Source organism: Pseudophryne corroboree, chromosome 1 (assembly GCF_028390025.1).
Source record: "Pseudophryne corroboree isolate aPseCor3 chromosome 1, aPseCor3.hap2, whole genome shotgun sequence".
NCBI classification, from domain to species: domain Eukaryota; kingdom Metazoa; phylum Chordata; class Amphibia; order Anura; family Myobatrachidae; genus Pseudophryne; species Pseudophryne corroboree.
In genome coordinates, this window is record NC_086444.1 from 816,782,853 (window position 1) to 816,794,824 (window position 11,972).

The 11,972-nt window shown below is 44.7% G+C and overlaps 1 protein-coding gene across 1 annotated transcript; it reads right to left on the reverse strand.

Annotated features, from left to right (window-relative positions):
- Nucleotides 1–7,526: 7,526 nt before the first annotated feature.
- Nucleotides 7,527–10,153, reverse strand: MBOAT4 (membrane bound O-acyltransferase domain containing 4). Its single transcript, XM_063955849.1, has 2 exons — nucleotides 9,852–10,153; nucleotides 7,527–8,457 (listed from the first exon to the last, which is right to left on the reverse strand). The coding sequence occupies exons 1-2, from the start codon at nucleotides 10,151–10,153 to the stop codon at nucleotides 7,527–7,529; spliced, it is 1,233 nt and encodes a 410-aa protein (XP_063811919.1).
- Nucleotides 10,154–11,972: the final 1,819 nt, after the last annotated feature.

Below are 11,972 nucleotides of genomic sequence, written 5' to 3' on the forward strand. Positions count from 1 at the left end.
TGGTCCTTACGGAGTCCCCAGCATCCACTACGGACTACGAGAAATAGATTTATCGGTAAGTAAAATCTTATTTTATGTAGCCAGAACGGCTCGGGTTAGGAAAACAGAGGCACTGTTTGTCCTGTATGCAGCCAACAAGGTTGGCGCTCCTGCTTCTAAGCAGACTATTGCTCGCTGGATCTGTAACACGATTCAGCAGGCTCATTCTACGGCTGGATTACCGTTACCAAATTCGGTAAAGGCCCATTCCACTAGGAAGGTGGGCTCTTCTTGGGCGGCTGCCCGAGGCGTCTCGGCATTACAGCTTTGCCGAACGGTGACTTGGTCGGGTTCAAACACCTTTGCAAAATTCTACAAGTTTGATACCCTGGCTGATGAGGACCTCATGTTTGCTCAATCGGTGCTGCAGAGTCATACGCACTCTCCCGCCCGTTTTGGAGCTTTGGTATAATCCCCATGGTCCTTACGGAGTCCCCAGCATCCTCTAGGACATAAGAGAAAATAAGATTTTAAACCTACCGGTAAATCTTTTTCTCGTAGTCCGTAGAGGATGCTGGGCGCCCGTCCCAGTGCGGACAACATTCTGCAAGACTTGTATATAGTTATTCCTTGCATAAGGGTTATGTTACAGTTTTGATCGGTTTTTGACTGATGCTGTTTGTTTCATACTGTTGACTGGTTTGTATATTCCATGTTATACGGTGTGGATGGTGTGGGCTGGTATGAATCTTGCCCTTGGATTAACAAATCCTTTCCTCATACTGTCCGTCTCCTCTGGGCACAGTTTCTCTAACTGAGGTCTAAAGGAGGGGCATAGAGGGAGGAGCTAGTGCACACCCATTCTAAAGTTCTTTATAGTGCCCATGTCTCCTGCGGAGCCCGTCTATACCCCATGGTCCTTACGGAGTCCCCAGCATCCTCTACGGACTAGGAGAAAAAGATTTACCGGTAGGTTTAAAATCTTATTTTTAATCAGCAAAATCTGCTTGTGTCCTTAGGCATTCCAAATGCCCTAGCATATGCCTAGGGCTGGCTCTGTATTTTGCTTAAAAACACTTGCTTTATATCATTGTTCCACTTTATTTTTTTCTTCAGAAAAATGCATCTAAACGCAATTTGAAGCAATTTAAGTACCCCAAATCTTTTCATCATGACCACTAATAGACTTCTACAAGTGGTTGCCAGCAGCTTTGCTTGCGTGGATGATATATTTTTAAGAAAGGTTGCCAGACCGAAACGCGTCACGGACTTGTATACCATATCTTCGTGGGAGTGGACCCTGAAGGAAGATGCCTTGGGCTCATCTATGCCATCTGCGGTGGAGGCGTGCTCTCCAGTCCAGGACCTCCTGTTTTGCTTTAAAAAAAAGCTAAGCCCACCGCAGCCTCCATGATTGGTGAGAAACCTTAAATGGATGAAATTCCTAAACCTGCACTGTATCACCCATTGTACTTGTATCTATGCTTTTAAAGTAAAGTATATGTACTTATATGCACCTTTATGCACTTGAATAATACATTTTTCCTATTAACTGTATATGTCCTCTGTTTATGTATAGAGAGTACCTAAGGCAAACATTTTAAATGGGAGTTAGCGCAACTGCTTATATTGTACACATTGATCACAAAAATTTCTTTGTAAACAGTATTTGCAGTGGGGCTACTAACTCGTGAGCAAGCCACTAAAGCTGCCCATGGGAGAAGCAGCTGGTCCTGAGATCTACGCCTGTAGCCCTAAGGGGTTTGCCCCTGCCACTTAGATCGTCATAGCATAGCAGGGAACTGCAGGCACTTGAATTGAAAAGAAAAATTGTTGTGGATAAGGGAAATACTTGGTATAAACACAGTCTCACCTGCACCACATCCCATTAGAATCTCTGCCACAATTAGGTTCTTCTGCAGAGCAGTCACTTTAAGCCTGGTTCCATTGCATAACTTGGGCGAATTCAAGTTCCGCTTAAGCATGATCGGAACACCAACTTTCAGTGCAATGCTATCCACTGGAAGTCCAGTTCCAGGAAGTGAGTTCAGAAATTCCACATATATAGTAATTTTGGACTTGAGGAGCTTGCACACTGCACGTGCCAAGTTCCATAGTTAATAAACAGTCCCTAGAAGTATATTTCTCAAAAAATTGCTATCTACAGACACAAACCTTCCAGTTTTATTATATGCATAGATACTGTTTTCCTATATTAGTTTGACTTTTTTTGAGGCACAAGCAGATTTCACCACTTTAACTTAAATTTTACTTTGGTTTTCCCAGCAACAATTTTCACACTAATAGGTCGAATCGCGGGAGCACTCATTCTCGAAAAGCTGCTTTTCACAGCATTTTTTTGTTGAAAGCCGCAAAAAGTCCAATTGCTTTAAATCACCACGTTTTCACAGCTAATTGAATTCCCCCTTTAAATTGATTCTAGTTTACCTAGAACAGTGATCTTTTGCTTTTCAGTTCTTACAATTTTTGGAAGTTATACAGCAGTATGCTTCTATATCAAGTGCTGCAAGTAATTAATATATAATTCTTCATATAGGGTCTATTCAATTCAAGTCGGAATTCCCGACTTGTCAGAAAAACGTCAGTTTCCGAAATTTTAAGGTCGAATCCAGATTCGACCTATTCAATCAAACTGCTGTTTATCTGACAAGTCAGAAATTCTGACTTGTCGGAAAACACGTGGATCGCGTATTAGCCGCGGATCCATGCGTTTTGTCGGATTAGCAGCCAAATCCGACAGGGTTTAGCCCCGTTTCCGACAATGTCAGTCCGACTTTAAAAAAAGTCGGATTGCCATTGTCGGAAACGGACAAAACCTGTCGGATTTGGCCGCTAATTGAATACTGAAATGTCGGATCCTTTCCGTCTGAAAGGATCCAACATCAATTGAATAGACCCCATAGAGTGTCAGGAGTTTATGTAGTGATTTTTATATCATCTACCTTTTTTGGGGGGGATCATGCTCTTGTAGAAAAAAGTCAAGCTGTTTCTGTCGACTTTAGTCGATGCTAATCCCGATGTTGGCATAGACATAGCCCGTGCATGTTTGCTGAAAAATTGGTGGCACATCCTTCCTGACCACATCCCTTCTGCCAAATATACATAGCATTTGGTTTTCTTCACAATGAGAGCATTAAGAGAAAACTGTAAAGCCACTCTTACTGCACCAACCCAGGATTGTAAAAATAGGATTTTAATACCTACCGGTAAATCCTTTTCTCTTAGTCCGTAGAGGATGCTGGGGACACTTCAAGAACCATGGGGTATAGACGAGATCCGCAGGAGACATGGGCACTTTAAGACTTTAAAAGGGGTGTGAACTGACTCCTCCCTCTATGCTCCTCCTCCAGACTCCAGTTATAGGAACTGTGCCCAGGTAGACGGACATTTCGAGGAAAAAGGATTTATTTTGATTGAAACTAAGTTGAGATACATACCAGCTCACACCTCAAGCATGCCGTACAACATGGCATTTAACCAACGCATGCAACGGCATGAATAACGACAGCAACAGGCTGACTATAAATGCAATACAACACGTGTGTAACCATAACTAATAACTGCAGATACAGTACGCACTGGGACGGGTGCCCAGCATCCTCTACGGACTAAGAGAAAAGGATTTACCGGTAGGTATTAAAATCCTATTTTCTCCTACGTCCTAGAGGATGCTGGGGACACTTCAAGAACCATGGGGTTTATACCAAAGCTCAAGAACGGGCGGGAGAGTGCGGATGACTCTGCAGCACCGATTGACCAAACAAGAGGTAACGGCAATCCAGCCCTAGAATGTGCTTGCTGAATCGTATTACAGATCCAGCGTGCAATAGTCTGCTTGGAAGCAGGAGCCCCAATCTTGTTGGGATCATACAGGACAAACAGAGCCTCCGTTTTCCTAATCTGAGCCGTTCTGGCTGCATAAATTTTCAAAGCTCTGACCACATCTAGAAACTTCGATTCCACTAAGGCGTCAGTAGCCACTGGCACCACAATAGGTTGGTTCATGTGAAACGATGACACCGCTTTCGGAAGAAATTGCTGACGAGTTCTCAACTCCGCTCTATCTTCATGGAAGATCAAATAGGGGCTCTTGTGAGACAAAGCCGCTAATTCAGACACCCGCCTTGCAGAGGCCAAGGCCAACAAGGCCAAGTGACGAATTTCAACTCTACCTTACGTAAGAGTTCAAACCAATGAGATTGCAGGAACTGCAACACCACGTTAAGATCCCATGGTGCCACCGGGGGCACAAAGGGAGGTTGGATGTGCAGCACGCCTTTCACGAAAGTCTGAACTTCCGGAAGGGAGGCCAATTCTTTTTGAAAGAAAATTGACAAGGATGAAATTTGTACTTTAATTGAGCCTAATTTTAAGCCTGCATCCACACCTGCTTGCAGAAAATGGAGAAAACGGCCCAGCTGAAGTTCTTCCGTAGGAGCCTTCTTGGATTCACACCAAGACACATATTTTCTCCAAATACTGTGATAATGTTTTGCCATTACTTCTTTTCTAGCCTGAAGAAGTGTGGTAATGACTTCACTGGGAATACCCTTTCGGGCTAGGATCCGGCGTTCAGCCTCCAAGCCGTCAAACGAAGCCGCGGTAAGTCTTGGTACACGCACGGCCCCTGCTGTAACAGATCCTCTCGTAGAGGAAGAGGCCAGGAATCTCCTTCGAGCAATTCCTGAAGATCTGGATACCAGGCCCTCCTTGGCCAGTCTGGAATAATGAATATTGCATGAACCCTTGTTCTTCTTATGATCTTTATCACTTTTGGAATGAGTGGAATCGGAGCGAACACAAATACCGACTGAAACACCCACGGTGTCACTAGGGCGTCCACCGCTATTGCTTGAGGGTCCCTCGACCTGGAACAATATCTCGGAAGTTTCTTGTTGAGGCGAGACGCCATCATGTTTATTTGAGGAATTCCCCAACAACTTGTCACTTCTGCAAAGACCTCTTGATGTAGACCCCACTCTCCTGGATGGAGATCGTGTCTGCTGAGGAAGTCTGCTTCCCAGTTGTCCACACCTAGAATGAAGACTGCTGACAGAGCGCTTACATGCCTTTCCGCCCAGCGGAAAACTTTTGTGGCCTCTGCCATTGCCGCTCTGCTCTTCGTTCCGCCCTGGCGGTTTATGTATGCCACTGCTGTTATGTTGTCCGACTGAATCAGGACGGGCAGATCGCGAAGAAGATGTTCCGCTTGTAGAAGGCTGTTGTAAATGGCCCTTAATTCCAGAATGTTTATGTGTAGACAAGTTTCCTGGCTTGACCATTTTCCCTGGAAATTTTCCCCCTGTGACTGCACCCCAGCCTCGGAGACTCGCATCCGTGGTCACTAGGATCCAGTCCTGGATCCCGAACCTGCATCCCTCTAGGAGGTGAGAGCTGTGCAGCCACCACAGGAGTGAGATTCTGGTCTTGGAAGACAGGATTATCTGTCGGTGCATGTGCAGATGGAACCTGGACCACTTGTCCAACAGGTCCCACTGAAACACTGGCATGGAATCTGCCAAACTGAATGGCCTAGTAGGCCGCCACCATCTTCCCCAGCAACCGAGTGCATTGATGAATCGACACTCTTGCTGGTTTCAGAATCTGTTTGACCAGGTTCTGAATTTCTAGAGCCTTTTCCACTGGAAGAAAAACTCTCTGTAATTCCGTGTCCAGAATCATACCCAAGAATGACAGATGTGTTGTCGGAACCAACTGCGATTTTGGCAAGTTTAGGAGCCAACCATGTTGTTGCAGAATTGTCAGGGAGAGCGTAATGTTCTGCAGTAATTGTTCCTATGACCTCACTTTTATCAGGAGACCGTCCAAGTACGGGATAATTGTGACTCCTTGCTTGCGCAGGAGAATCATAATTTCCGCCATTACTTTGGTGAAAATTCTCGGAGCCGTGGACAGACCAAACGGCAACGTCTGAAACTGATAATGGCAATCCTGCACTGCAAACCTCAGGTAAGCCTGATGTGGAGGAAATATGGGAACATGCAAGTAGGCATCCTTTATGTCTACTGACACCATAAAATCCCCCTCCTCTAGACTTTGAATTTCCGTAGGTAGAAACTGAGGGATTTGAGGTTCAGGATCGGTCTGACTGAGCCGTCTGGCTTCGGGACCATGAACAGGCTCGAATAGAAGCCTTCTCCCTGTTGCGACAAAGGAACCCTGACAATGACTTGATTTTGACACAATTTCCGAATTGCTTCGCATACCACCTCCCTGTCCGGAGGAGAAGCTGGTAAGGCCGATTTGAAAAATCGGTGAGGGGGAAGATCTTGAAACTCTAGCTTGTACCCCTGGGACACTATTTCCAAAACCCATGGATCTAGGGCCGAACGAGCCCAGAACTGACTGAAGAGCTTGAGACGTGCCCCCACCGGTGCGGACTCCAGCAGAGGAGCCCCAGCGTCATGCGGTGGATTTGGCAGAAGCCGGAGAGGACTTCTGCTCTTGGGAACCTGCCACAGCCGGTGACCTCTTTCACTTTCCTCTTCCTCTAGAAGCAAGGAAGGAAGACCCTCGTCCTTTTTTGTATTTATTGGGCCGAAAGGACTGCATCTGATAGTGGTGCGTTTTCTTTTGTTGTGCAGGAACATAAGGTAAAAAGGATGACTTACCCGCGGTAGCCGTAGATACCAGGTCAGCGAGGCCGTCACCAAACAAGACACCACCTTTATACGGCAGAGACTCCATCACCTTCTTAGAGTCAGCATCAGCATTCCATTGATGAATCCACAATGCTCTCCTAGCTGAGACTGCCATGGCATTGGCCCTTGATCCCTGCGTCTCTGCAGCTCTGTGAAGAGAAAATGGCGCTGATGTGAGCTGTGAGGGATAAGCCCCGCCCCCTTAATTGCGCGCTTCAGCCCCGCTATTTTTTTAAATATTTATACTGGCGGGGGGTTCGGCTTTAGTGCCTAGGCACTTAAAAACCACATTGACAGTCCATATTGAGGATTTTTATGCTGCCTAGGGCAACCCCCCCCCCCCCCCCCCCGCGCCCTGCACCGCACCCTGTAGTGCCGTCTGAGTGTGGGAGCATGGCGCGCAATGAGCATCTAGGCGTACCTAGCGTTCAGGGGCTGATGGTGTCCTGTAACCAAAGAAGCAGAGTCTTGAAACTCACAGAAGTAGGTCTGCTTCTCTCCCCTAAGTCCCACGAAGCAGGGAGACTCTTGCCAGCAGGCTCCCTGAAAATAATAAACCTAACATAAGTCTTTTTCAGAGAAACTCTGGAAAGCCTCTCAGTGTGCATCCAGTCTCACTGGGCACAGAATCTAACTGGAGTCTGGAGGAGGGGAATAGAGGGAGGAGCCAGTTCACACCCCTTTTAAAGTCTTAAAGTGCCCATGTCTCCTGCGGATCCCGTCTATACCCCATGGTTCTTGAAGTGTCCCCAGCATCCTCTAGGACGAAAAGGTAACGTTTTAGACTGTGTGAAAACATTTACATACAGTATTGCTGAACGTTTCCTCTTCATAAAAAAAAAAGCTTGAATAATGAAGATAATATTATCGCTTTCGTTTTATAAAGAATATCAATGACATGCAATATATAATAGGAAATAAACTATTGTAAGAAAAGCAGAGCGCATATATCATTGTTACGCTTCTCATTTCAATAGCTAACATGATAAATGCAATAATTAACTGGGTTAGAATCCAAGTAATTGCTTTGTGAAAAACGATGATGTACCATGATGTTGAATTAGTGCCTATATTCATGTGTATCCTGTAATCAGCTTCCACCATTACAGCCCAGCACAAGAAGCCAAATATTTGTCCAGGGTACAGTCCGTGCCACCAAGCTGAGAAGGCGAATGTAGCGAATAGGGGGCTCTTCCTGCAGTTTTGGAATATGAGTCTTCTAAGCCACTTTGCTGTACTTTTATTCCATGTCCTGGCAAACACTGAGATTTTGTTGGTTGTCTCCAAGGTATAGATGTTGATATCAGAATCCATAACTACTGAAAAGCCTGCAGAGAGAAATAGGGCTTCATCCAGGATCCAGTGGGAGTAGTAAGTCAGTTTATATAACAGTGCTGTGGTCCACATTACATACACACAGTGTAGCTGCCTGCAGTCCATGAGATCACACTGAAAGTCTATCTTCTCAGACAGGAAACCATGGACGATCTGACACAACAGAAATAATGTGCAGCCTCTAATTGCCACCCAAGCTTGCCACATATTGCTACACCTATGAGAGTTTGCGACCTGATGCTGGAACTCCACAAATGAACAAAGTGGTCCACCCAACAATGCCGGAAAGGACATAAGGTAGGAAAGGAGAGATAGTATACCGTATACGGGCTTATCATGGAAACCTTTCTCCTTGATGCAATCCTCTGCTATTAACGTCACTTTTCTTTCATGGAGATCCATAGCTAGAGATGTGACTTTTTGAGTTAGTAGCATAAGGGATGAAATCATGATGGAAAACCTAATAAAAATGTACTGTGTTAAAATTTTCTACTTTACTGTTGATACAATAGCAATACAAACAGACCTCTACCATGGTTATCCTAAATGCAGTTACCACAGATACACAAATATAGCTTGGTTTTACCGCAAGGTGATTTAATGCATAGGCCAGTAGTTGTCAAATTTGTCACTTGTGAAATTATCCTCTTGCATATAATCTGCATTACACTTTTATTTTGGTTCATACATATAATATGCACATCGGACACATTACACAAACTGGACATTTTTTTAAAAGAAATAAAAGAAATTTTATTTTGAATTATTACTTTGAACCTTCCTGAGCTCCTGTAAATTCTGCAGATTAAATGGGGGCCACCCAATTGGCAAACACACAAAAAGCTTTAGAAACTAAAAAATAATGCACTGCTTTTCTCTGCATTCACATTCTCCACCAATTACAGAGCTGCAGACAATTCGCTGAATATGCTGCACCCTGACTAGTAAATATTTAGTGCTATTTACAAGAGTATCAGATACGTCCAATAGAGTCTAGGGTGATCTGATGCCATACCTCCCAACTTTTCGGCTGCAGAAAGAAGGACTATTGCGCGCCCTGTCTGGAAAAGGGGACATGGCCTTAAGGGAAGGGGGCGTGGCTTCACGGGAGTGCACCAGCTCTCCAGTACCTGCAAGCTTTACTGCTTTACTGTGTGTCTCCTAGCAGGTATATGCATTTTTATGTACATGAGTCACATTTATTTGCACATGGCTCTACCCTACTCAGCCTCTGCTTGTAGGTTACACTCCTGTCCACATGTAAGAAGACAAAGATAGTCTACAGATGTTACATGGATTAAAGCTTTTGTTGTGCTCACGTGGAGTATATAAATGTGAATTTTCCATAAAATAGACATATTTCCAGCTGTAACAGAGTACCAGTATGTTTATTTTTTAAAATGTTAAATTACACTATGGCCTGATTCCGAGACGCCCAGCAGCTGCTGCTATAATCCACCAAGGTGCCCACAAAGGCACACCATCCAGGGGCATTAGCTGCTCCCTATGGATGCTCAGAATGTCCAGCGGTATTTGGCTGCCAGTCTTCTGGCACAGTCCCTGACACCGGCACCCCTCCCCCACCACCACCACGCCCGCTGACTCAAGCAACTGCCCCACCCCCACCCTGTCACTTGCCAGGAATGCCTTTAGTAACGGCATAGATATCAATTTAGTTCCGACGGTGGTAATCATCAGAACACATACGCAGCGCATCTCAGATGCATGTGCATAAGAAAAACATCGGGTGCTTGGGTCTACCTCTGAATCAGGCCCTATATTTCCAATAATTATGGGTTGCTAGTATATAGGTACATATTTCTACAATTGTTGTCCTTAATTTACTGTACTTACTTTATAGTCATGATTTCCTGCAGGTAGTACTGCTTATACATTATCCATAGATGACAGCAGGTCTGCCACCCCATCTGCAGCAGAAAAGCCCACCTGTGAACCGCATGGTAGTGTACAGTGTAACACAGCACTCCAGAGCCCAGGGCAGGGATGAGCAGTAATGCTGCATAAGGACCCACTGAAGTACATGCTAAAATCACTCCTCCAACTAGGAGATATATGTATCTGAAATTAAGCAAAAAGTCCAAAGTAAGTAATGTAAACTGGAGAGAGGAACAAATTCTATACATAAGATTTTGCATATTTCCATATATATAATTTACTAGTGACAGTGACTTATTATATGTTTCTCGTTATAGGAAGGAATTTAATGTGTTCATCTCAGCAACCAAGGTAATATATATGAAAATGGTGTACAGGGGGTCATTCCGAGATGATCGTAGCTGTGCTAAATTTAGCACAGCTACGATCATTCACACTGCACACTGACATGCGGGGGGACGCCCAGCACAGGGCTATCCCGCCCCGCATGTCGGTGCTGCCCCCCCCCCTCCCCCCGCAGAAGTGCAAAGGCATTGCACAGCGGCGATGCCTTTGCACTTCAAGAGCAGCTCCCGACCAGAGCAGCTTTAGCGTGCTGGCCGGGAGCTACTCATCGCTCCCCGGCCTGCAGCGGCTGCGTGTGATGTCACGCAGCCGCTGCAGCCCGCCCCCGTTCGATCCGGCCACGCCTGCGTTGGCCGGACCGCGTCCACAAAACGGCGGCCAAACGCTGTAGTTCCGCCCCCCCCCCCTCCCCTGCCCAGCGACCGCCTCTGTCTCAATCAGGCAGAGGCAATCGCAGCCCTGCTACGGCCTTCGGCCATCTGGCATGCTCACTGGGGACCCGTTCGCGCGCTGCTTTTTATCGCAGCCGAGCGAACGGGTCAGAATGACCCCCATAGTCACAGGTAGGTATGCAATTAGGTGCAGTAATTTACCGCAGCTAACGGATCAGCTCTGGGCTATCCAATTAGCCCTGATAAATAGCATTTAACAGGGATTATGCTTAGGGTGCCTCAGACGTCTGTAGCATAATCCTCAATAAGCAGCTGTCAGAGACCAGTTTTTGCACGATAACCAATGGGTCCGGGAACTTATCCGGGATCCCTTGTGTAATCGGTTGAAAATGGATCATTTACTGCGTGACCAAAACAGGCTATAATGGGATAGAAACAAAAACAGGAAAGAATTGTCTTGTGGTTGGCGCCCTTTAGAGATAAATTATTTTATAATATTAAAAAGTAACTATTATTTGTTATCAATTAAAATGCCTTGTTATGTGAAAAATAAAACGAACATAAAGAAGTGAAATTAAAGACTAAAGGTGATACTTAAAAGATTAGAGACTCACTGTGTATTTGTTAATTATTCTAATTCACTTTAATGCTAATCCAATATGTATGAAGCTAATTTTTGTCAAATGGGTTCATTAGAGGAGTGATAGTTTAGGCATATAAATATCTTAAATGCTGCTAATGTATCTATAGTATGGACATAATTCCAATAGGATAAGTCACAGGTTTTATTACAATCGGTATTACCCAGTTGGATTCTAGATGAAATTACTGATGAAATTGTAGGGTTGTTTTTAGCAGAGAATAAAAGATGTGTATTTTTCAATGCATATCTATTATTAACCTGAGTGTATATTTGAAAAATCAATGTTTTGCACTCAGTGTATATCACAGTATCATAAAGTACAGTATGCTAAGAAAGGTATCCTTTATCACGTCTATTGTATAGATAGCAATATAAATTCTCCTGGTATTTATATGTGTCTCTCAGGAGGAGTCTGCTGACAGTGGCAGTATCTTACGCCTCGTCTATTATGCAGATATAAGAAGTAGGAGGCTTTATGTTACTATATGTCTCACTTAAGGGAGGTCTGCTGACAGTGGCACTGTCTTTCTTAAGGGGCCTACACATGGGCCTATATTTACTAAAAATCCGAGTTTGGCCGATTTGTGTTTTTTCTTCTAAGTCCCAATCCGGAAATTCACTAAGCACCAATCTCGGCAGTGTTTGGACTATTCGTAATGGTTTGATTTGCAAAGTTCAGAAATACGAATGAATAGACCA

Bases quoted from the DNA above. Each gene is read 5' to 3' on its own strand.
- MBOAT4 (XM_063955849.1), bottom strand. From the start codon at position 10,153: ATGCAAAATCTTATGTATAGAATTTGTTCCTCTCTCCAGTTTACATTA. The intron at 8,458-9,851 runs GTAAGTACAGTA...CATTTTTATTAG, and splicing joins CAGGAAATCATGACTATAAA to GTTTTCCATCATGATTTCAT.